General features: G+C 53.5%; 1 protein-coding gene across 1 annotated transcript; it reads left to right on the forward strand.

Moving 5' to 3' along the window:
• The first annotated feature begins 989 nt into the window (after positions 1-989).
• On the forward strand, positions 990-25,251 carry VSX2 (visual system homeobox 2). Its single transcript, XM_010382629.2, has 5 exons — positions 990-1,472; positions 2,740-2,824; positions 6,732-6,855; positions 22,131-22,311; positions 23,124-25,251. The coding sequence occupies exons 1-5, from the start codon at positions 1,103-1,105 to the stop codon at positions 23,447-23,449; spliced, it is 1,086 nt and encodes a 361-aa protein (XP_010380931.1). The 5' UTR covers positions 990-1,102; the 3' UTR covers positions 23,450-25,251.
• Positions 25,252-25,376: the final 125 nt, after the last annotated feature.

Raw genomic sequence — 25,376 nt, forward strand, 5'->3', positions numbered from 1 at the left:
TTAGCTGATGTAGTGGAGTGCAGGGGAAAGCAACTCACCTTTTAATTGCCTCTCACCCCCTTCCTCCTTCCTCTCCCTCCACATCAACAATCCCTTCCTCTTCATTCTGTTTGCTCAATGAACTCTGAAGTATAGCAAGGCCCTTGCCTTGTCTGATTTACTGTGGAACCCCTGGCTACTAGCTCAGAGCTAGTAGCTCAATACATATTAGTTGAATGAATTGGGTGGAAGAATCAAGTCCTCCGGTGAAAGTTGGGCAGGCTTCATGCTTACTCTAGGAAGAGGTTTGGATGTCCATGGTTGTTCTCCAAAAGCAATCATCACCACTCCTCTTTCCCACCAGGGACCCCTGTTTCCCACCCATTTATCATCCATTCATTGGGCCAATATGTGTTGAGTAGCTCTTCCAAACTAGGCACTGTACCTTGTGCTGGGGAAGGAAGCGCTGAGCTTTCTCCACCCCCACATCGACCTCTGCACACCTTGGCCTGATCTTTTCCTGGCTTACCACCACACACACTGCCTGGGGCACTTACCTCTCCCTTGTTCCACCGTTTACACAGAGGTGCCATATCCAGGCCGCTCTGATGCTGCCAACCTGCATAGGAGTTGAGGGAAGGAGGTCTCCCAGTCTCTCACCTCTGCCCTTAGCCCATCCTCCCACCTGACCTCAGGGACCTGTCCCTGCCAGAATCTGCCCAGAGCCCCAAGCCACTCTGTCTCCCGGAATAGCCCTGAACCTGAACATGAACCTGAACCTTAACCTGGTTGTCTCACCTCGGTCCCTGGGGTCCCTGCCCATGGGCATCCTGCAGAACCCACCCCGTGCTCGACCCCCAACACCCTGGCCCCTCAACACTCCCTGCGGCGGGAGCTGCCAGCTTTTTGGAATTCCTAATCGCTCTTGGCCCCGGTGATTGGCTGCTCAGCTCTGACCCCACTTGGGCTGCCGCCTGGTTGGATAAAAGGGGAATCTCCTTGGGCTCCAGAGCATTAGACACCGGAAGGGGCACCTGGGACCAACTTCGCGAAGCGGGGAGCTCGGCGGGGGGGTGGGGGGAGCTAAAGACCTGCGGCCTCAGCCCCTCCAAAGAACCGGGAGATGACGGGGAAAGCAGGGGAAGCGCTGAGTAAGCCGAAGTCCGAGACAGTGGCCAAGAGTACCTCGGGGGGCGCCCCGGCCAGGTGCACTGGGTTCGGCATCCAGGAGATCCTGGGCTTAAACAAGGAGCCCCCGAGCTCCCACCCGCGGGCTGCGCTTGACGGCCTGGCCCCCGGGCACTTGCTGGCTGCGCGCTCAGTGCTCAGCCCCGCGGGGGTGGGCGGCATGGGGCTTCTGGGGCCCGGGGGGCTCCCCGGCTTCTACGCGCAGCCCACCTTCCTGGAAGTGCTGTCCGACCCGCAGAGCGTCCACTTGCAGCCACTGGGCAGAGCATCGGGGCCGCTGGACACCAGCCAGACGGCCAGCTCGGGTAGGTGAGGAGAGGTTGCGCTGCTGCTTGACTGGGGGGCGACAGCCGGGAACCCCGCGCCGTCGGCTCTCGTTTGCTGGACGAGGCCTCCCGGAGGAAAAGTTCCTGCCAGGCCGGGGTCGCCACCCGGGGCCTTGGGCCGATGCACCTGGTGCCGGGTCCCGGGAGGATGCTTCGGTGTCCGCAGGGTTTCGGCCCCAAGCGTTTCAGGCGGCCGCGCAGTTCTCCAGTCCCCGCGTCGGGCCGGGCTCGGCCACGAGATTCTGTTGGGGCTCCACTGAAAACGGGGTTTAGGGTGTCGGAGCCCGTGGGGCAGGGTCCCCGGCCGGGTCGGAAGGTCCCAGGTCCGCGGCTCCACTGCGGGCCCGGCCTCGTGGAGGATCCGCACTCCCCGAGCCCAATGCTGTTCCGGCTTCGGCCCCATCCCTGGTGTCCAAAGTTGTCTGTTTCCTTCTCGTTCCCCATTCCCAAACCCCGCGTTGGTCAATTGGGGTTTATTTTTCACCCCCACGAGCTGAGACAACCCGGCCATCACGGTAGCCAAAGCGGCCGCCATCCGCTCCCACGTAAGCGCCTCTATATACCGGAGCCCGGAGACTTGCGGGTTCGGGGACCCTGGGTGACCTCTCCGCCTTCTCCCCGCTCTGCTCTCCGGGCGGTGCGTCGCGGCCTGCTCGACCCTCCGATTCTTGTTTGAGCTTGGCAATTCCCCCGATTTTTCGTTGCGTTTTATTTTGTTTTACTTGAAAGGGCAACGAAAACCGGCGCTTCGCAGGCTCTTGGGCCTGGAGTGGGGAGTCATTGTGCCGCCCTGCGAAAAGGACGGTGCCCGGCAGCCCCCAGTCTTCCCGGAGCCCAGCTCCCCACGCCTCGGCTCCGCTCCTCGCTCCTCGGGGCCAACTTTCCGGCCCGGGGCACTGGGGCTGGCCGCGCAGGGCAGGGCGCAGCAGGGTCGCGAGCGCTGCCGGGGGTCTCTGCGGCCTCCTAAGGCTACCTCGCTCTCTGTTGTCCCGGTCCCAAGCGTGCTGGGGCCTTTTCCTCTCTTACAACGAAATCTGTTCAAAACCTCTGGATTCGGGCCCCGGCGCGGGAGAGGCCAACCTGAGCTCAGGCGTGGGGCGGCCACCGGGGCGCCCGAAGGCTTCCTGGGGAGATAGAGCAGGTCCCCGCCGCTCGCGGAGGCGGCCCGGAGTGGGGCCCTCGCGAGTTTCGGGCACCGCCGAGCGCGTCCCCCACTCTGCCGCATGTCACTCCGCCCGCTTTTCAGATTCTGAAGATGTTTCCTCCAGCGATCGAAAAATGTCCAAATCTGCTTTAAACCAGACCAAGAAAAGGAAGAAGCGGCGACACAGGTGAGGCCCCCTGCGGCGCTTTCTGTTACCTCTGCTGCCCGCGCACCCCGCTGCAGTCGACCGTTCCGGGCTCGGGTCTCTCGGACCCTATTTTCGCTGACCCCGGATCTGAGGTCTGAGGCCGTGCCAGGGCGCAGACCACGCGTTGTTTGCCGGAATCTGTCCGGGGCCTTGGCGTCCGAGCTGTGTGAGCACGATGAGTAGCCGCCGGGAAAGCGGCTGGGTTCCGGCTTTCTCCTCCTTGTGCAGGAGAAACGAAAGGCTCCAACACAGGCCAAACTGAGCCACAGAGGGGGTGGCCGTTCCCGGATCCCCACACCAGTATATTCTGAGAGCCACACAGACCCCGCGGCGGGCAGATTAGTTCCCACCTCCCGCCAGAGCCGGTTCTTTGCCCTCGGCCTCACCCGCCGCCCCCATTTCTATCCCGGCGTCCCTGTCCTCTCTGCCAACTCCCTAAGCTTTCAGCTCCCACCGTTCTCCAAAGCTGGAGCGATCTCTGCACTGACAGAGCATTTTCTTTTGACTTCTGCTCGTTCGTGATTCCCACCGAGTCGCTTCCCTTTCGTGAGCCTCAGTTTCCTCGTCTGTAAAATGGAGTGGGAGGCGATGTAGACTGGACGGTCCCACCAGCCGTAGCTGGAGTAGGGTAGGCTGCATCGGAGTACAGACTAGAAAGGGTTTTTTTGTTTGCGTTTTTGTTTTTATTTTGTCTTTAAATGAAAATTACTTGCACAAAGTTAAAACTCAATAGATGCCGACAGGTATATCTTGAAAAGTAACCTACCCTTCTCCCCACCCCCGCCCTCATTCCTTTCCGCACCAGCCACACTGCTACCAGTTCCTTGGGTATTATTTGTAAGGTGGTTTTCAAGGAAATGAAGGAGGGAGAACCAAAAATCTGCCTGCCTTTCTGCGGGTGCCGCTCGCAGGTGCTACCCCGGCGCTCACCTCGGAGCTGTTTCCTCGCACCCCACTCCGTCCCCATCAGGTGGGGCTGCCGCCGGCTCTGCGCTCTTTTCGAGACATTTCTCCACTAGGGCGTTCTCGGCCCCCCCCCACCGCCCCACCCCGACCCACATCCTTTTTTCTCACCCCAATTTGTTCTCAGCCTCTTCGCACCCTCTCTCTCTGCGCTTTTCTATGCTTCGTTCTTCCTTGGCCGTGGGAAACTCACGGTTGACCCCCCAACTCCCAACTCGCCACCTTTTAAAACGGCCTATCCTGACCCCTCAGGCCCCAGTAGGTTTTGGCTTGAATGCAGGTGAACTTCGACTTGGTTTCTCCGGACCTCGGTTTATTCTTTATTTCCGGCAGCTGTTTGCTTTTGTTTATTATTGCTTTATTTTAAAAGGAAAAAGAAAACATTTTTTGGTCTTGATCTTTGGTCTTTTTTTGTTTGTTTGTTTGTTTACATTCAATTCATTCAGCGAATATTCATTAAAACACTTTTGATGCACCTATCTTACACTGGTGCCAGGGTGGGTAATCCCGTCATCTTCCCCAAGCAGGGGACAGGGATCTTGCAGGGAGGGCAGATCAGAGACCTGCAAAACTGCTCTTGTGCTGGTGCCAGGAGGTGTAGGAGGGGTTCCCATAGCATGGAGAGCCCTGGAAAAGGCAGCCCCAAACCCTGGGTACAGGAACGGGATTTCCACATCAGGACATCTCACGGTGTGGCACTTGGAGCTGGGTGACCCGTCGCGCAAAGTCCGTGCTTAAGGTTCTGACCGTCTGTTTTCACCTGTCACTCTCTTGGCCAGGAACACCTTTGGGCGCTTTGGTGGGTTTTCTTAGGGGCAGAACAGCAACTCGGCAACACCAGGGTATTAACTGCCTGGGGTTTCTATTTCTGGTGCATGAAGGGAGAAGGTTATTGGAGAGAAGAGAATGGCTACTGATTTCAAGTGCTTTTTTTAATTAGGAAAAAATACATTTTACTCGAGCTTCTGTGACTTGGGGATTTGGGGTAAGAGACCCTGGAATCTGGTGATGAGAGATAGGCTTGTTTTTGTCTCCCAGAAACAAACCAGACTTAAAAGCGTTTTGGGGGGGTGGGGTGGGGACAAAGTAGCCACAGTGAGAGTCTCTCAGATTTTGCTCTTTCACTCTACTGGGAAAGTTCAGCTCCTCTTCAGACTGGACACAACAGGAGCCTGAAGGGTCTGGGGTTCTGCATAAACCAGGAACACAGGCTGGGTCACATTATGGGGGAAGTGTGTCAGCTCTGAGGCATGAATTCGGGAAAGTTTGGGAGATTTGAGTTTTTGTTTTGTTTTTGAAGAGAGACTCTCCCAAGTAGAGACTGGGACTTGAATGGTTCTACATGACCTATAATCAGCTCTCCTCTTTGACTGCCTTTGTGCCTCAGTTTCCCTGGTTTTGGAAAGGACTTGCATTTTTTGATTGTTTATTTTGGTGCTCTGTCCATGAGACCTTCAGCAGATGGCAGAAGCGAAAAAGCAGCAGATCTTGAAAATTTTCAAGAATTAACTTTGTGTGTGCATAAGCATTTCACATCACCGCCCCCCACCCCCAGAGAATAGGAGAAACGATTTAGAATCAAACCAGTCATTTTCTGTAAGGAGCACAATCTTTCTTCCCTGAATTATCCCCCGATTTATTAAAGTGGACACCAGCACAAGGAGTGTGTGAAGTTCAAATTTGCACTTTTGGGTTGTGTTAGATGAAGGAGTGTGTGAAGTTCAAATTTGCACTTTTGGGTTGTGTTAGATGAGGGCGAGGGCACAGCAGTGAGGGATTCTACATCCCTGTGCTGGCGCCAGGGTCTGACTCCAGGGGACCAGGCAAGGGCTGGACCATTTCTACCAGTTGTTTGTGAACGCTGGACTATATTGCCTGTTGGCTTGTTAATGAGGTTTCAGGATAAAGATCACCCAAAACCTGGTGAAATTAAGGTCTGAAAAGAAAAGAGCTTGTGTCTGGAAGTAGTTTTTAGTGGTTTATTCAAGAAAGGGGACCTATGAATCCCCTAATGTTGGAGGCAAAATTTTACGGGTTGGGGCATATTTATTTGCCCATTTTCCTAGGATGAGAGAATGTAGCTTTTACCAGATTCTTAAAGCAGTTTATAACACAAAAGAGATCAATATGAACTGCTCTGTGGGGTGGGCAACTGTGCCTGTGGGCTCTCACGGTGGCCCGAATGGAACCCCCTCCAGGTGAGTGGCTGAGTTTGGAAGTATGGGATGATTGGAAGGTGGTCTTTCCCTTCCCAGCACAGAACAGGACGGGAAAAGGCTCTGGACAGTGCTGGGAAGCTAGCAGGTCTGGGTAGTGTCGAGGAAGGGCAGGGGAGGAGGAAGGGGCGCTGGGGTGAGTTGAGGGAGTAGGAGATTCAGTTCTCAGCTGTATAAACACTGAGGTTGTGGCTGCATTTGACCTTCTGGTGAATCTTCTAACTTTGAAAGGCATTTAAAAATTCATCTCTAGTGACTGTGAGAGGGGCCCGGGAAGCTGGTCTGGGTGGAGCTGGGCTATTTAGTAATCTGGTAAGCCCTCTTCTCTGTGCTTGGGAGGAAGAGGGGCTTTCTGCTTTTCTAGAATGTCCTTCTTAACAGCCTTTCCCCCAGAGCACCTCCAGAAAGATTCCCAGTGTGAAATGTCATTGAGGGCTGGAATAATGTCCACCCTCCAAACACAGGAAGGGTAGTGTGAGCCTCAGCCTTGAATAAGAAGAGTCCAGAGGGTTAAACTATGAGACAGACAGAGAGAGACAGAGAGACAGAGAGAGACAGAGAGAGAGAGAATTTGTGTCCTATTGTGCTGAGCCAGACTGGGGGGTTTGGAGTCTGCCCAGGAAGCACAGAGGAAGGTGGTTCTGTCCTCTCTGAGACAGGTTCTTTTAGTTTCTGGTGTCCTGAGAGTTCGGTCTTGCTCCCCTCAGGACAATCTTTACCTCCTACCAGCTAGAGGAGCTGGAGAAGGCATTCAACGAGGCCCACTACCCAGACGTCTATGCCCGGGAGATGCTGGCCATGAAAACGGAGCTACCGGAAGACAGGATACAGGTAACAGCCCTGAGTCCCTCTCCCCTCCACTCTCCCCTCTCTCGGTGACATCTACCACTACAGGGTTCCAGATGCCCATGACCCCGCCTCCCAGTCCCACTGTGGACATGTGCTTGCCTGCGATCATGTTCTCAGCCTATTTAAGCTGACCACCTGCCATGTGAGATGGGTGCTGTTGGGGGATGAGAGGCACCCAGTTGTGGCCTGGCTGTTGTTCCAGACTATAGGCTTCCCAGGGAGTATGTCAGACAGACCCTGCAGAGGTGTGGGGATGAGAGATGGAGTACTGGAGGGGCCCCCGGTCCTGGACAGGGTCTCTGTTGAGGCGGAGGTCCCCTTGGTACAGCTAAATGTCTGTTCCAAGGCCAGAGGGGGCTCCAGACCTCTGGGTGGCTGTGAAGAGGAAAGTGGCTTCTAGTCCTGACCCCAGTCTGTTTCCCTCCTCTCTGCTCCCCTCCCCATGATGAAAGTGTTACCCTTTCTCTTCCTGCTTCCCACCACTGCTTCCACCTAAGGCTCCTTCCTCCCACTCACAGCCCAGCAACTGCTGCCCTGACCTGCTGCTCCTTTTCTTCTCCCCAGACTGGCCCAGGATGTGAGCTGGGGCAGGGCCCTGCAGGTGGCTCACTAAGCCCTCCTCCTCTCCTGGGCAGTTTTGTGGCATAACCAGCCACTGATCTGGGCATGTGGTAGGCATGGGGCATCCACTTAGCAGTAGCAGGACCTTGGCAAGTCCAGAGTCCCCTACCTGGGCAGGAGTAGGGCTGTGGAATCATTTCTCTGGGAGAGGATGGAGTCTGGGCAGGGCCTCTATGAAGGAGTGGGGCAGGAGGAACATTTCCAGAAGATTTGGGGGTTGTCTTAGCTGGTGCTCAACCTTCAGTGAAAGCTGCTCCCATCGCCTGAGCGGTCCAGAGCTAGTTCGCTGCGAAGGCTGGGGCATGTGGGCCGGGGGCTGGTCCTGACTTCCCGGAACTGCTCTGCTCTGCATCTCCTCCCACCTAGGTCCCTTGTGTCTTCAGGTGTGATGTGTGCCTGGGAGGCGGGGGGAGCTGAGTAAGGTGTGTGAGTTGCTCTGTACTCTCTCACTGGAGGACCAGAGAATGTGAAATGAGGCTGTGAGGCCTTCCTCTCCCCTGGACATCTATTTGGAATTTCAGCCGATGGTTTTAGACATTGACACTAACAATAAGCTCAATTATTCATAAGCAGATTATGTTTGGTGCATTATCCGTGGTGGCCTGGACCCATTACCCTCCACCCAATTGGGTTCTAGTCAGGTAAGCCGGGCATTGACACTGAGTTGTGTGTGCACGTGCGTGCGTGTGTAAGTCAAGCCTTACACTTCATGGCAGTGACCCCTGCCTGGCCTTCATTAGCATAAAGTTGGCCATTTCAGGTGGCTGCGGCAGGGAGAAGCAATGACAAATCCCCACTGTTGGCAAGCCCCACATTTGCAGTATTGACCAGAATGAAGGAATAGCTTGTCTCTTGCAGTGAGTTGTCCTAAAATCTGCTTGGTAGATTAGGCAGGGGAGGGCGGATGAGGTGTTTGAAACCTGCTGAGCTCAGGATTTGGGGGCAGGCTCTCCCTCAGCTGTAACTGCATTGCTACAAATGCCCCAACAGGCACATTTAACTTCACAGGGCTTTGTTAAGTTGCTTGGGGGTTGCCTATACGGTGGTATCTGAGGGCAGCAGAACCAGCACGAAGGAGCTTGGGGTGTGGGATGAGGAGAGCTCATCGCCCTGGGACTGTGAGGACCTGCTCTGCAATATGTGGATATCGGAGAAATGAGGGAAGAGTCTCAGAGCCTTTGAGCACCACAGGCCTGAATGCTACCCCCAGAAGCTGACTGTGAGTTGTCAAGTCGTCTTGCCCCAGTTCAGTAAAGTGACCTGGGAAAGATCTTGGTGTGCATCAACAGCAGTCACAGTGATCGTTTCCAGAGGAGCTTCCATGTGCCAGGTGTTCTCCTGAATTCACGACATGTACAGGACAGGCAGGGCGGTACAGTGGTTAGGGTCACTGACTCTGGGGCCAGACTGCCTGGGCTCCTGGCCGGGCTTCACCTCCCAGAGCCCCTCAGTCTTCATCTGTACAACAGGGGTGACAGTGGCACCTGCCTCTTGTGTGGAGGCAATAAGCCATATGTGTGCAGTGTTCAGGGCAGTGCCTGGCACGTGCCCCCAGCTCACTCGGTGTCAGATCTGATTTTATTAAATCCTGGTGACAATCAGGGGCTGAAGACCATGAATTTCCTCTGAGAACTGAGGCAACTAAGTCACAGCCACTTGCCCAGGCCCCACAGCTAGTAAGTGGGAAACACAAGACTCAAACCTAGCTCTGAATCGAAAGCCCACAGTGGCACTGCCCGACTCTTCTGTTTGAAGTCTTCGGTTTGACTTGAAGCTCGGGGAGCAGAGGTGATTTGAAGTCAGGCGGGGGACCTGTATCACAGTAAAGATAATCAATGTTTATTGAGTACCAGGCACTGTTCTTAAAAAAAAAAAAAAAAAGGCCCAAAGCTCACTTATATAACAAAATTATTTTTGAATGGGCAAATTCTGTACATGAGTTCAAGAGGGTGAAAAGCAAGTCCTCCCCCTCCCTCTACTAGCAGCCCACCCATGTCTTTCATTTCCTCACAGAGCTAGTTCATGTATATTCAGCAGAGTCCTCAGAACACCCATGAGCTAGGGGCTATTATTCCCATTTGACAGATGGGGAACCTGAGGCACAGACAGAGGCCAGAGTTGAGTCCCTTTAGACTCCAAAACGCTTGCTTCTCTACCTTGCCTTCCCTCCCCATCATTTCCCCTCCACGTGTTGGCCGCCACTCCTGAGCCAGCCCTCTCCCAGCCCAGCTTTGGGTCAGAAGACTCTGTAGATGAGATGAGCCGGAAAGGGGAAGTTATTACTGGCTCCAAGTCTGGAGTTAGAAATTCTCCGCCACGCAGTGGCTCAGGCTAGCACTTTGGGAAGCCAAGTTGGGAGGATTGCTTGAGCCCAGCAGTTTGAGACCAGGCTAAGCCAAAAAAAAAAAAAAAAAAGAAAAAAGAAAAAAAAAAAAATGAGACCCTGTCTTGGAAGAAAAGAAAAAGAAATTCTTGGCTGGGTGCAGGGGCTCATGCCTGTAATCCCAGCCTTTTGGGAGGCTGAGGTGGAAGAATTCCTTGAATCCAGGAGTTTGAGCCCAGCCTGGACAACATAGTGAAATCCCCATCTCTACAAAAAAAAATTTTAAAAAGTAGCCAAGCGTGGTGATGTACGCCTGTGGTCCCAGCTACTCAAGAGGCTGAGATGGGAGGACCACTTGAGCCCAAGAGGTAGAGGCTACAGTGAGCCGTGATCGCACCACTGCACTCTGGCCTGTGTGACAGAGTGAGACTCTGTCTCAAAAACAAACAAACAAACAAACAAAAGCAGAAAGAAATTATCAAGGTGGAATGGAAAGGTTATTGAACTGGAGATCAGGAACCCGGATTTTAGCTCCAGCTCTGACATCTAGTGTGGCAGAGGCTAGGCCACTTCCCATCTGTGAGCCTCAGTTTCCCCATCTGTAGAAGAAAGAGGTGAGATCCCTTCCAGGGAGGTGTCTCCTGAGGATTCCCCCACCACAAGCCCCTGGGCTGCCATTGGTGGAATGGAAGTGCAGGGCAGGTGAAGTTTAACAGGCCCAGATGGACCGCTGGGGCATACACCCCTGCCAGACTAACCCAGGAAACCCCTGCATGTCTGAGATCTGATGAGAACCTGTGGTGTGGACATGGAAAGGCAGACATACCTACTTCCAGTCTTTGTTTCACTGACAGCAAGCCAAACTCTGAGTCTGAAATTACTCATTTTTAAGATAATAATATTTTTCCATAATGCTAACTTAGTAAAAATCGTGTTATTGCTGGCATTTATTAAGTACTCACCATCGTCCTAGATATTAAGTGCTTTCCATGCCTCATTTCTTCTCTTTTTCTCTGTCTCTCTTTTTTTTTTATACAGGGTCTCACTGTGTCACCCAGTCTGGAGTGCAGTGGTGTGATCTTGGCTCACCGAAACCTCCGCTTCCCAGGCTCAAGCAATTCTCCTGCCTCAGTCTCTTGAATAGCTGGGATTACAGGGGCCCGCCACAATGCCTGGCTAATTTTTGTATTTTTAGAGAGACAGATTTTTGCCATGTTGGCCAGGCTGGTCTCGAACTCCTGACCTCAAAAGATCCACCCACCTCGGCCTCCCAAAGTGCTGGGATTACAGGTGTAAACCACCGTGCCCAGCCTGCCTCATTTCATTTAATCCTTAACAGACAAATTAGTTAGATGTCATTCCTATACCCTTTTCTAGATGAAGAAACTGAGGGGCCAAGAGGTAAACTAAGACTGGGATTCAAACCCAGTACTCAGCTACTATGACATGAGATCCTGTGAAATAGACATGCATGCCTGTCTATACAAACTGTACTAATGCAAAGAATGGTGATGACAAACCAGTCCCAGCAGAAAGGCATGGCGATTTCCTCTGCCTGTGTGTTTGGGGGGTAAACAGGTCCTCACTCCACATCTCTCTGGGCTGGAGGTGGAGGAACATGGTGCAGTGTTGGGGAAAGAAAAGCTTCTACGTCTCCACGTCAGACTCAGGCACATGGTCTTCTATATGTCTTAAATAAATAAATAAAAAGCTGGTGCCTGTGATCCCAGCACTTTGGGAAGCTAAGGTGGGAGGATCACTTGAAGCCAGGAGTTTCAGACCAGCCTGGGCAACATGGTGAAACCTCGTCTCCACAAAAAATACAAAAATTAGGAGGTGTGGTGACACATGCTGGTCCCAGCTACTTGGGAGGCTGAGGTAGGAGGATGGCTTGAGTCCAGGAGGTCAAGGCTACAGTGAGCTGTGATCGTGCTACTGCACCTCAGCCTGGGTGACAGAGCAAAATCCTGTTTCCAAAAAAATATTGTTTTTTAATGCTAGGATATGGCATTCTGAAAGTCCCTGCCAGCTATCAGCCCTGGGAAAGCGCAGGTGGGTTTCCAGACTGACTTAATTTCCTCTGTGGGGTCACTTGTTACTAGAATTGTAAGGGCAGGCTACATATATATTCACATGTTTACTCTATTTTTATTTTCTAAGATGTGCTTGTTATAAAATGCAAACATTACGGAGCTATGAATGTTCGAAGTGAGCAGAGACTACATGTCACCTCTCTTAGAAGTCTCGTTTATGTTGAAGGCTGAGGTTTAGATTCTTTGCCCAGCACTGTGTGACTTTGCCTCTTTTTTCTTTTCTTTTTGTTTTTTTTTTTGAGACAGAGTCTCGCTCTGTCGCCCAGGCTGGAGTGCAGTGGGGTGATCTCGGCTCACTGCAAGCTCTGCCTCCCAGGTTTACGCCATTCTCCTGCCTCAGCCTCCCGAGTAGCTGGGACTATAGGCGCCCACCATCTCACCCAGCTAGTTTTTTTTTTTTTTGTATTTTTTAGTAGAGACGGGGTTTCACTGTGTTAGCCAGGATGGTCTCGATCTCCTGACCTCGTGATCCACCCATCTCGGCCTCCCAAAGTCCTGGGATTACAGGCTTGAGCCACCGCACCCGGCCTGACTTTGCCTCTTTTAAAGTGGCCCCTGCCTAAGGTATCAGGGGGTCATATTCCAGAAGAAGATGAGTGCCTGAGTAGGGAAGGGTTTGCATGGATCTCATCTCAGGATGGTTATTAGAGTCACCAGGGCAGACTTTTTTTTTTTTTCTCGGCTCATTGCAACGTCCGCCTTCTGGGTTCCAGCAATTCTCCTGCCCCAGTCTCCTGAGTAGCGGGGACTACAGGTGCACACCACCACGCCTGGCTAATTTTTGTATTTTTAGTAGAGACAGGGTTTCACCGTGTTGGCCAGGATGATCTCAATCTCTTGACCTCAGGTGATCTGCCCTCCTCAGCCTCCCAAAGTGCTGAGATTACAGGCATGAGCCACCAAGCCGGACCCCAGGACAGATTTTTTTTTTTTTTTTTTGAGACGGAGTCTCGCTCTGTCGCCCAGGCTGGAGTTCAGTGGCCGGATCTCAGCTCACTGCAAGCTCCGCCTCCCGGGTGTACGCCATTCTCCTGCCTCAACCTCCCGAGTAGCTGGGACTACAGGCGCCTGCCACCACGCCTGGCTAATTTCTTGTATTTTTAGTAGAGACGGGGTTTCACCCTGTTAGCCAGGATGGTCTCGATCTCCTGACCTCGTGATCCGCCCATCTCGGCCTCCCAAAGTGCTGGGATTACAGGCTTGAGCCACCGCGCCCGGCCCCCAGGACAGATTTTTAAAACGCCCATGGGCTCCCCCTGCAAACACCCAGCAATTCCGATTTAATTGGTTTAAAATCAAACATCTTTGGCAGGGTGGGGTGGCTCACGCCTGTAATCCCACCACTTTGGGAGGCCAAGGCATGTGGATCACTTGAGGCCAGGAGTTCAAGACCAGCCCGACCAACATGGTGAAACCCCCATCTCTATTAAAAACACAAAATTAGGCTGGGTACGGTGGCTCACGCCTGTAATCTCAGCACTTTGGGAGGCCGAGGTGGGCAGATCACCTCAGGTCAGGAGTTCAAGTCCAGCCTGGCCAATATGCTGAAACCCCATCTCTACTAAAAATACAAAAATTAGCCGGGCATGATGGCAGATGCCTGTAATCCCAGCTACTCAGGAGGCTGCGGCGGGAGAATAGCTTGAACTCGGGAGGCGGAGGTTGCAGTGAGCTGAGATCACGCCATTGCACTCCAGCCTGGGTAACGAAACTCCACCTCAAAAAAAAAAAAAAAAAATCAAACATCTTCATGTTGCCATTTGTATGCTTTTAAATCTCTCTAGGTGATTCTGTGTGCAGTGAATGTAAACACACTGAGTTGGAGGCTCAGGAGAGGGGTGTTACTGTTCTGAGTGGGTTAATATGAGTGGAAGAAAGTGGCGTTATGGGTGGCAGGGGGTTGGGGTGAGGAAGGAAATGGCCTGTTAGTGCTCAGGCAGGAGGCTGTCTGGAAATGTGGTCGGAGCTGCCCCCTAGTGGGCAACAGAGGCTGCAGCAAGACTCCGCTTTTCTGAGACTTAGGCTGGGCTGCACAGAGCGCGCTGAAATAAATCGTGGCTGAAGTGCTGAGTGGGTGCAGAGTGTGAAGCCCTTAAGCTATGCCAGCAATGATCCCAAATTCATCAGCTTCCAGCCAGAGGGGAAGAAAGAGACTGGGTGAATGTGATGGACGCTCACCCATGGCATGGCCGACAAAGCCAGGCCTGATGGCATGTGACAAGATTGCAGGGCAGGGCCTGGGGTAGCGAGGAGACCAGAATGTGCAAAGGGCATCTGTCATGCACAATATCTCCTTTAGGAGGTATTTAGGAGGGTGATCCTGGAAGGACTGCAGAGGGTATCCTGGGAGAGGATTGAGGGACAGAACCCTGTTATCTGGTGGCGATGCCAGGGCGGGAGCTTGCAGGACAGCAGCTATGTGATGATGCAGAGACAAGAGGAGGCGTGAGGCATGGCCTCGGCTGTTCCTGCTGATTGCCCACGTAGAGAAAGAGTTGATAGGGTTGCCTAGCCTGCTAGCTGTGCCTTTGCATCCACTTGGCAAGAAGTCCTTCCCTGGGCCCAGTCTACCCTTGGAGGCACAGGCACATTCTGTGCCTGCTGTGGAGGCACCCACCAGACAGCTGTGGACAGCCACAGGATTTCCACACAAACTGGGCTTTCTTTTTTTTTTTCTTTTTTCTTTTTTTTTTTTTTTTTTTGAGATGGAGTCTCCCTCTGTTGCCCAAGCTGGAGTGCAGTGGCATGATCTTGGCTCACTGCAACCTCTGCCTCCCGGGTTCAAGTGATTCTCCTGCCTCAGCCTCCCGAGTAGCTGGAACTATAGGCATACGCCACTATGCTCAGCTAATTTTTGTACTTTTAGTAGGGACAGGGTTCCACCATGTTGGCCAGAGTGGTCTCGATCGCTTGACCTTGTGATCCACCCGCCTCGGCCTCCAAAAGTACTAGGATTACAGGCGTGAGCCACTGCGCCTGGCCAACCTGAGCTTTCTGATTGCTGCTGGAGTATCGCTGCTGATAATTCTGAGGAGAAATGTATCAAGAAACCTAGGCTTGGCCAGGCGTGGTGACTCACACCTGTAATCCCAGCACTTTGGGAGGCCCAGGAGGACGGATCACCTTGAGGTCAGGAGTTCGAGACCAGCCTGGTCAACATGGTGAAAACCCTGTCTCTACTAAAAATGCAAAAATAAGCTGGGCATGGTGGCGGGTGCCTGTAATCCCAGCTACTCAGCAGGCTGAGGCAGGAGAATTGCTTGAACCTGGGAGGCAGAGGTTGCAGTGAGCCGGGATCGCACCACCGTATCCCAGCCTGGGTGGCAGAGCAAGACTCCATCTCAAAAAAAAAGGTAAAAAGAAACACAGGGTCATTCCCAAACTGGAAGGTCCTCCCAACTCACTTTGTCCTGGGACTCCAAATCTGGTGGCTCTGGGTGTCACTTTGGGCCCCTTTTCAGGCCCCTGGCACCCTGACTGAAGTATAAGGCAGGGCTCTGGTCCTCGCTGGCACCTTGACACATGGTCTCCTGAAGAGCTTAGGACCAGACTCCCATGTGAGAGGAGCAGTCCCTTCTAGAAAGTGAGCGGTCAGGAAAGTGAGTAAGAGAGGGATCAAACGAATATTGTGGGTTTGTCAGAACCAACAGTCCATGTAGAAAAAGGAGCCTAGGCCGGGCGCGGTGGCTCAAGCCTGTAATCCCAGCACTTTGGGAGGCCGAGACGGGTGGATCACGAGGTCAGGAGATCGAGACCATCCTGGCTAACACGGTGAAACCCCGTCTCTACTAAAAAATACAAAAAACTAGCCGGGCGAGGTGGCGGGCGCCTGTAGTCCCAGCTACTCGGGAGGTTGAGGCAGGAGAATGGCGTAAACCCAGGAGGTGGAGCTTGCAGTGAGCTGAGATCCAGTCACTGCACTCCAGCCTGGGTGACAGAGCGAGACTCCGTCTCAAAAACAAAAAAAAAAGAAAAAGGAGCCTAAATGCTGAGAGGAAATATCAAAGGTGGGAGATAAAATGACATGGTTTCATGTGAATGGTATCCTAGAACATTTGCTAGAAAGCAAAGCTTGTTGCACATCTGTCCACAGAATTCATCAAGCATTAGGCCAGTGTGTTTCAGCTCTTACTATGTGGCAGGCATTTCCCACACACAGTTTAATTTTCACCAGAAACCTGCAGAGAGGTGGTATCACAGGGCAGGTAAGGAATGGGAAGCTCAGAAAGGTTAAGAAATGCACTCGACCAGGTGCGGTGGCTCACGCCTGTAATCCCAGCACTTTGAGAGGCCGAGGCTGACTGATCGCCTGAGGTCGGGAGCTCAAAACCAGCCTGGCCAACATGATGAAACCCCATCTCTACTGAAAATACAAAATTAGCTAGTCATGGTGGCAGACACCTGTAGTCCCAGCTACTCGGGAGGCTGAGGCAGGAGAATCGCTTGAACTTGGGAGGTGGAGGTTGTGGTGAGCTGAGATCGCGCCATTGCACTCCAGCCTGGGCAACAAGGGCAAAACTCCATCAAAAAAAAAAAAAGAAAGAAAGAAAGGGAGGGAGGAAGGAAGGAAGGAAGGAAAAGAAAAAATGCACTCATAGCCACAAAGGCACCTAGAGGCAGAGCAGAAATCCCCAGCCTAGGGCTTCTAGTTGCTGTGCCACAGTTCACTCCCAGTGAGTATGGGCACTGTGTGGGTGTTCCCCTGTACTGGAGCCTTAAGGGCTTGGGGAGAGGCCGGCACAGGGGCTCACGCCGGTAATTCCAGCACTTTGGGAGGCCAAGGCGGGCAGATCACACGAGGTTGGGAGTTCTAGACCAGCCTGGCCAACATGGTGAAACCCTGACTCTACTAAAAATACAAAAAATTAGCTGGGCATGGTGGTGGGTGCCTGTAATCCCAGCTACTTGGGAGGCTGAGGCAGGAGAATCACTTGAACCCAGGAGGCAGAGGTTGCAGTGAGCCGAGATGATGCCAGTATACTCCAGCCTGGGCGACAGAACGAGACTCTGTCTCAAATTTTAAAAAAAGAAAGAAAGAGGCCGGGCGCGGTGGCTCACGCCTGTAATCCTAGCACTTTGGGAGGCCAAGACGAGCGGATCACAAGGTCAGGAGATCGAGACCATCCTGACGAACACGGTGAAACCCCGTCTCTTCTAAAAATACAAAAAAAATTAGCCGGGCGCGGTGACGGGCGCCTGTAGTCCCAGGTACACAGGAGGCTGAGGCAGGAGAACGGCGAGAACCCGGGAGGCGGAGCTTGCAGTGAGTGGAGATTGCGCCACGGCACTCCAGCCTGGGCGACAGAGCGAGACTCTGTCTCAAAAAAAAAAAACAAAAAGAAAGAAAAAAAAAGAAATATGGGAAGAGTTTCAGGGACACCGGTGTTTAGCTCTCCAAATGCCTAAGGGGGAGCTAGAGGCTATCTGTATTGAATATACAGCCGAAGGTTGGATGTGTCTTCCCCTCCTCCTGGATTGTTGTTGTTATTATTTGTCAGTCCAGCCTTGAAGGGCATGTGAAGGAGGCCAGAGGGCCAGGTAATGCCATTGATTAACTTGCCTTCCGGGCAGGCTTCCATTTATTTTCAGTGCCTCTACCAAAAACTAACACTTATTGAACACCTTCTGTGTGACAAGCACTGATTTTAGGCACTCACTTATTTCATGTAATCCTCCAAACAACCCTGAAAAGTGGATATTCTTATCTTTCATTTGGAGACTGAGACTGAGAGAAGTCAAGTAACTTGCCCAAAGTCACACAGCAATTTTTCAGAGCTGGGAATTCCAGGTCAGGACTGGCTGGCCTCACTGCTTCTTGTAAATATTTCAGTTCTATATACAGGCTGGTGGCTTCCAGGCAGGTAATAGAAAGGGACATATACAGAGCGGTTAGGGTTAATTCTAATTCCTTGTCCACTTCCCTCCAAGGCACCATTGCCACAGCATCCTTGCCAACTGTCTTAGAAAGAAATTGTTTTGGCCGTCCAGGTTTCCTCCATAAATTGGAGCAGCATCTGGTCTTCACAGAGAGCCAAGCATTCCAGGAGCCGATAAGTGAGGGTCTGGATGACTTCTGGTTTGAGCGACCAGCTGGCACCGGCTCCCCTGGGAGAGTGTCTGTGAGCAAAGTCTGATCTACGGATCAGCCAGATATTCATTTGCCCAAATCAGGAGACCCAGGAAAATGGTTCTGTTTATAGGCCCCAGAGATGATCTGAATCCCGAGTCTGCACCCCCTTCTAGTACCCTAAAAATGCTGTTTCCATCTGAGAACCTGCGCCATCTCAACCATGGGTATTCGTGGAACTCCTGGGGAAGCCAGGGCAGTGCACCTTGCCAGGTATCCACACTGGGTGGGTGGGGGCATCTCTGTTTTTCTATATTCCACAATGCCTTCTCCAGAATCCCTAAGTCCAAACTGCATTGAAAACAGAACACTCTTTTATAAATTTGGCATCAAAACTCAGTGATGGCAAAAACCGGACCAGACCTTATGGAATGTATTTATCGTTCTTAGTGTGAACATGTACATAAATGCTTTGCTGAGAAATGGAAGCTGATGGGTTTGATCATGAGGTGCTGCTGCTGCAGGACATTATGTTACTGTGGTTTATGCATCACATCTTTTTTCTTAAATCCAAAAGATTCTCCAGTCTGGTCGTACAGATACCAGTTGAGGGGTTGTGGCCTTGTTTTATTAGGTTGGGGCAAAAGTCATTGCGGTTTTTACCATTGAAAGTAATTACTTTCGGCCAAGCACAGTGGCTCACACCTGTAAGCCCAGCACTTTGGGAGGCCGAGGCAGGTGGATCACCTGAGGTCAGGAGTTCGAGACCAGCCTGACCAAAAAGGTGAAACCCTGTCCCTACTAAAAATACAAAAATTAGCCGGGAGTGGTGGCAGGCATCTGTAGTCCCAGCTACTCGGGAGGCTGAGACAGGAGAATTGTTTGAATCCAGGAGGTGGAGATTGCAGTGAGCTGAGATCACGCCACTGCACTCCAGCCTGGGTGACGGAGCAAGACTCTGTCTCAAAAAAAAAAAAAAAAAAAAAAGTAATTACTTTCAGTGGCAAAAACCGCAATGACTTTTTGCACCAACCTAATATAATGCAATGTATTCAAGCAGGACAGACTGTCTCCTGACCAGGAAGTAGGTGGCTTCTTATATTCATGAACCAAACCTCTCCAGTCCTCTGTGGTCACACTTGGTGTCTGGAATTCCATCACCAGGGGATTCATTCTTTGCTGTCTTCTCTGAGAGGTGGATAAAACCGGGAGTCATACTTTTTTTTTTTTTTTTTGAGACAGAGTCTCGCTCTGTTGCTCAGGCTGGAGTGCAGTGGTATGATCTCGGCTCACTGCAACCTCCACCTCCCGGGTTTAAGCGATTCTCCTGCTTTAGCCTCCTGAGTAGCTGGGATTACAGGTGTGCGCCACCATGCCTGGCTAATTTTTGTATCTTTAGTAGAGATGGGGTTTAGCTATGTTGGCCAGGCTGGTCTCGAACTCCTGACCTCAGGTGATCCACCCGCCTCGGCCTCCCAAAGTGCTGGGATTACAGGCGTGAGCCACTGTGCCAGGCCGGGAATCATACTTGTATGTGGATTAGTCCTTTCAGATTTTTCCTCTGTGGGAGAAAGCAGCTTTCAGCAAGCAGGTATGCTAAGGGGAGGGTGATGGGGCAGGATTGAGGCCTCAGACAAACCGCAGGCCCCGGATAGGACAGCTGGTCGGGCACACATCCTGCAGCACAGGCCCACAGCACTGGGGAGATCTACATTCGGCATGGAGCCAGGCCGGGACGCAGGCCCGAATTAGCCCGGCTGGCATTGCTCCCCTCTCCCTTCAGGGCACGGAGGACAGCCATCTAGCGGCCTTTGAATTACACAAACCTTTTCCTTGGCAGTGGTCTGCCAGGGCGGTCAGGTCCGGACCAGGCACAGGCCTTGCACCTGCGCTTCCCAGTCCCCCAGTTCTGCGCGGAAACTGCAGTTGCCAAACCCGGTGGCAGCAAAAGTGCTGCCCGAACAGGGACGGCGCCACTCGGGGCGGGAGAGGCCGGGGGCATCTAAGGCCGTGTCGCTCCCATGTTTAGAGGCTCCCAGTTATTTACAAATAACAAAGCAGCAAGAGGGCACGCGTTTGGGTCAACCTAAAGGTGCGCGTGCCCAGGGCAGTGTTCTGTGACCTCCGTGGGGGATGCGAGGCGGGCGGGCCGCAGCGCCCCCTGCCGGGGGTGGCCGGCCTCGCTCCGACACAGACTCCGGGCCGCCGGGCGCTCACTCCGCCACCTGGCGGCGATGGCGGGAACCGCAGGAGCGTGCTGATCCCCCGAGCCCCGACGGCCCCAGCTCGGGCTCCCCAGGCAGCGAAGGGTTAAGCTGTCAGCGGCGCGATGTTAAACAGGTGTCAAAGGCGCCCCATATATCTGCAGATTGAAATCAAATTCTTTGCCGTATAAAAAGATAAATTACCCAGGCGCTGCCGCGCGTCCCACTCATCACGCCAGCGCCAGACGGCAAGCAATTTTTTTTTTTAATGTGCTAACGACCTAATCAAGCAATCAAGTCGGAGGAGATTGCACCGTGACCCGGGCAGCCATCTGCCGCCGAGCCTGCATGCATTTCCGCGCCGCGCGGGGCGGGGACCGCGAGGGGCTGCCGGGGGGAAGGGGGAAAATCCTAAACAAATTAACACCCAATTTTCCCCGTCTAATTAGTTAAATGAGAAGAGTTGGGGGTCCCCGGGGAAGCGGGGGCGCTCGCGGCGAGGCGAGCGCTGCCTCCCCAGCATTAATTAGTGCGGGTCAATGCCGCGGCTCCCGGGAGAGCAGCCGCTTTAATTTCCCGTGATATTTCAGTGCCTGAGGCCCATCGATTCAAACTGAAATTAACTTATTTTTCAATCAGCCCAGGGCTGCCCCTGGGGGTGACTCTTCTTTTGCCGCCTCCTGAATAGAGCTGGAGCAATTTTTCATTAAAAGCTGATACCTCGGCCGCGGGGGAGGGGGCCCGGAGGGAAGGGCGGGGCCGGCCCAGACGCAGGCAAGGAAATCGGGAGGAAATGAACAGATTTCCCGAACCCACCTCGGTCCTCCCCCTCGCCGCCCCACTCCCTCCACTTCCTTGGGGCGACTCGCTGTCCCCGGGGTCAGAGCCTTCAAGGGCTGTGAGGGGAGAGAAGGGACCGGCCAAGCTTGGGGCCCACCAGTTCCTTGCGAGCCTGGACCTCCTTGGCGGACAATGCAAGGGGCTCTTGGCTCTGTCAGCTGCGGGAAATCTCCGGAAAGCTTCTTTGGGGGACCAAGAAATCTTCCCTCCCCAAACCTGGCAGGGATTCTGGGATCTCTTCCCAAATGGGCTAGAGTGCTGCAGACACCCCAGGGTACCCCACTGTCATTCAGACCCTGCACCAATCAGCTTTGGGGCCAGAGACACATTCGCTAGTGCTTCCTCCGCCCCCACTCCCTCCCAGGTCCCTCCTCCCATTTGCTCCTCAACCCTGGATAATGTTGTCTTCATCCCTGGCCCATCTCCCCCAGATACCATTCAGAGTTAGGCCCAGAGCTGTGGGGAGCAGGTACCTGGAGGGCACATGTGGCTTGGCAGAGCTCAGCTGGGACAGGGCAGAGGAGGGAGGCTGACCCAGGCCTCCCAGGGGAGTCTCCCTCCCTGAGTTCCCAGCCTCCCTGATACCTGGGTGAAGTGCCCCTAAGACTGTCCGCTGCCCTTTGTCCCTGATCCCCCACTCACCTGCAGCCCTCCTGGATGGTTCTGGCTCTGGGCTTCTGGCAGAGAGGAAACCCTGAGCCAGAGACATTGCTAGTCCAGTGCTGGGAAAGGAATTTGCCCCTCTGCAAATCAGAAAAAAAGATTTATGTGCTGGAGGTGTGAACACATGCAAGAGAACCATCACTGGCGTGGCAGTCTTCTCATCTGCAAACAGCCGACGACACTGGGTCCTGTGCACCTGTAAGACTCTGTCCGGGAGGCATCCATACCCCATCTCCCTAGAACTACCCATGGTATTCTCCTAAGACTGATGTCCTCCTTCTGAATACTCTCTGAGCCTGGAGAAACCCAGGTGGCACCAGGGAGTGGGCAAGCTTAGGTTAAGGACACCCTGCTGGAGGAAACTTCACTCCAGGCCTACAAGGGGTAAGGGCCTTGGGCCCAGCACTTCTCAGAGCAAGCCTCTGACCTGTTCTGTGCACCTGCAGGTCTGGTTCCAGAACCGCAGAGCCAAGTGGAGGAAGCGGGAGAAGTGCTGGGGCCGGAGCAGTGTCATGGCGGAGTACGGGCTCTACGGGGCCATGGTGCGGCACTCCATCCCCCTGCCCGAGTCCATCCTCAAGTCTGCCAAGGATGGCATCATGGACTCCTGTGCCCCGTGGCTACTGGGTAAGAGCCCGCACCCTCCTTGGGGCCCTGCCCCTGCGGTGAGGAGAGCGGGCTCCTTGGAGAGGGGGACAGAGTCTTGAAGCAGGGGGACTTGGGCCACAGCAGCCTAGCAGGAGAGAAGCTCTTCAAAGCAAACCTCTTGTTCTACTTTGGGGGACTCAGAGCAGGGTGGGCCTGGGGCCTGGTGTCTGTCACTTGCTCTGGGTGCCAAGAACTCTCATCATGAGGGAGTCCCTAACTGTGGATTATTTTGTCCTGTGAGAAAGGTGTGGCTGTTACCCTGGGGTCTGTACCCTCCTCTCCCCTTGGCCAGAGTTGGGCTTATGGTGAACAAAACAGCCTTCCTTGGGGGTTGAGAGGACCCGTAGATCCCTCTGGATGCCATTCTGCTTTGCCCAAAGGACTTCTGTCCCCCAAATCTCTCTACTTGCTATCTTCCCCACCTGCCAACTTCCCCACCTGCCCTCTGGGCCTGTATCTAAGAACACCACCAGCTTCTCTTGGGGTTCTAAGATCTGGAATCCCATGGGGGAGGGACAGGGGAGTATGTGCTATGGCCTGGAAGGGACAGAACAGGCCACCTGAGGCCCAGGTGCCCAGGGCTTTGGCAGGGGGAGGTCCTCCACAGGACTGGCGACCCATCTCCCTGTTCCCTGACCCTGGCCCAGCCCTGGGACTTGTGTGACTGCGGTGTGGGAAGTAAGGCTTTCTGCTCGTCCTTAATTCTGGCCTCTCTCTATCTTTGCCGTTTTCAGTTCAAGATGGCTTTCCCAGGCGCTTTTCTAAACCCGAATACCAACAATTCTTTTTAGGGATGCACAAAAAGTCGCTGGAGGCAGCAGCCGAGTCGGGGAGGAAGCCCGAGGGGGAACGCCAGGCCCTGCCCAAGCTTGACAAGATGGAGCAGGAGGAGCGGGGCCCCGACGCTCAGGCGGCCATCTCCCAGGAGGAACTGAGGGAGAACAGCATTGCGGCGCTCCGGGCCAAAGCTCAGGAGCACAGCACCAAAGTGCTGGGGACTGTGTCTGGGCCGGACAGCCTGGCCCGGAGTACCGAGAAGCCAGAGGAGGAAGAGGCCATGGATGAAGACAGGCTGGCGGAGAGGCTCAGTCCACCGCAGCTGGAGGACATGGCTTAGGTCAAGGCACGCTCAGATGCCACAGCCCCAAGACTCTACTCTCCTCGGAGCCTGTGGTGCTGGGAGGTGCTCTCTAAGGCAAGGCCCAGGCCTGGCCTCTGCCATCCTCCCTGTCCCCCACAGGTCCTCCATCACCCCTGGTGGCTGCAGGCACCGCTGGGTTCTGACTCCGGACCATGCTGAGACATCCCTCATCTAGTTTTGACCTCTCCAGCATCCCAGCCTCAGAAGCCTTCTTGCTGCCCACAACGTCCCCTCAAGCCCCTTTTCTCTCAATCCCTTTGCAGCGCTCACTGATTTTGGCCACCCTTTGCTCTCTGTTCTCTTGCTTTAAAGAGCCCTCCTTCCCAACTCTACATTCCGCTCTGCCCATGCCTAAAGCCCATTGCTGCAAATGCATCGTGCATTGCCTGCCATGGCTGTTACACAGACGGAGGACTGGAACTGCAGCTCCAGCATCCTGAGCACCCCAGTCCTCAGCAAAAGTCTTCTCCCAACTCAGCCTGTTCCTTCCTGCAGAGCTGGCTGGGCCTGGGCGTCTGCAGTGTGAAGACACTGTGCAGGCCCAGCCTCTGCCCCACCCATCAGTGGAGTCCAGATGGCAGGCTACATTTGGGAAGTCTCAGCCTGGGCCCCTCAGCCACCCTTGGTCTCATGCCCTGCCATAGTCACCCTTAGGAACCCACCCTCTCCACACCCAACCTGCCCACTGGCTTATCCCAGCACAGGCACCTACGTGGCATGTGGCAATGTACACTGTGTGCCGTGAGTCCATGTCCTATGCCTCACAAATGCTGTGGCTCACTGCACTGTGCAAGAGTCCAAACCTTCTACCCTGGGTCCTCGGGCCCCTGAGCCTGAGTCCTGAAGCATCTCGACTCTTGTGATATGCTGCCTGTGACCTTGACTTGCTGTGAAGGCACCCTTCCCCCACAGCTCCTTGTGAACTATGAGTTTGCATGTGCCCTGCCTTGAACAACCCAATCTGGCTGGTAAATGACATCTAGGAAGCTACAGGCCTGGCCTCAACTAAGCAGCAAAGCCTGGAGTCGGCCTGGGGCTATGCATACGCATTAAGGGCCTGCTGGAGAAACCTTCACTCCAGACAGACAGGGGGCTAAGGGCCTAGGGCCGAGCACCTCTCAGAGAAAGCCTTTGACCTGTTCAGAAAGATAGGAAAAAGGCTGGAAGCAAGGCAGAAAGCCAGGAGTAAGCCCAAGCTAAGCTGCAGGCACACACGCCTTCATGCCATTGTATGCCAGGAAGCATGTCCACTAGACTAAAACATGGTAACATGATGGAATAAACAGACGGGGCTTCTTTCTGCCGGCTGATGGGTGGACCTGTTAGTACGGCGACCTCTCTGGCCTGGCCTTTTACATTCGCATGAGCAATGGGAGCATATAGCTCTGTTGACCTGCCCAATCTAGATTCCCAGGCCAGGCTCCCAACCCCATCCACCCATCCACCACCCCACCCACCTTTGCAGGGAATACCTCGTTAGAGAAAGGCCTGAGTGTGCGCTGCAACTTTAATTCCATATTAAAAGTTGATTTATTCTTCATTCCATTATGGAGCTTCCCTCCCCCAACCCTGGTTCTTCTTGTCTTTGTCCCTGTTGGTTTGAAGTGTTAGACTATAGCCCCTGGTGTGTAAATAATGTACATAGAGTGAGAAGAAAGAAACTTGATATTGAGGTGTTTGAAATATAAAACTGTAATAACTTCTAGGTATTCGAAACCTGTGATTTCTGTGCCATTTTCTGTAAAGATACAAGTAAGAATAAAATTGACTTAAAAATAGCAGGGGAGGAATCCAGGAGTCCACTGTGGGTGGGGAATGGTTTGTGTTCCGTGTGTATGGGTGGCATAAAAAGTAAATCTACAGCTGGGCATGATGGCTCATGCCTATAATCTCCGCACTTTGG

The sequence above is a fragment of the Rhinopithecus roxellana genome, chromosome 5, assembly GCF_007565055.1.
Source record: "Rhinopithecus roxellana isolate Shanxi Qingling chromosome 5, ASM756505v1, whole genome shotgun sequence".
Taxonomy (NCBI): domain Eukaryota; kingdom Metazoa; phylum Chordata; class Mammalia; order Primates; family Cercopithecidae; genus Rhinopithecus; species Rhinopithecus roxellana.

What these genes read in the sequence shown, in the direction of transcription:
- VSX2 (XM_010382629.2), top strand. Translation starts at nt 1,103, where the DNA reads ATGACGGGGAAAGCAGGGGAAGCGCTGAGTAAGCCGAAGTCCGAGACA. An exon ending in AGGAAGAAGCGGCGACACAG is followed by an intron (nt 2,825 to 6,731) that starts GTGAGGCCCCCT and finishes TGCTCCCCTCAG; the next exon opens with GACAATCTTTACCTCCTACC. An exon ending in CTGTGCCCCGTGGCTACTGG is followed by an intron (nt 22,312 to 23,123) that starts GTAAGAGCCCGC and finishes AATTCTTTTTAG; the next exon opens with GGATGCACAAAAAGTCGCTG.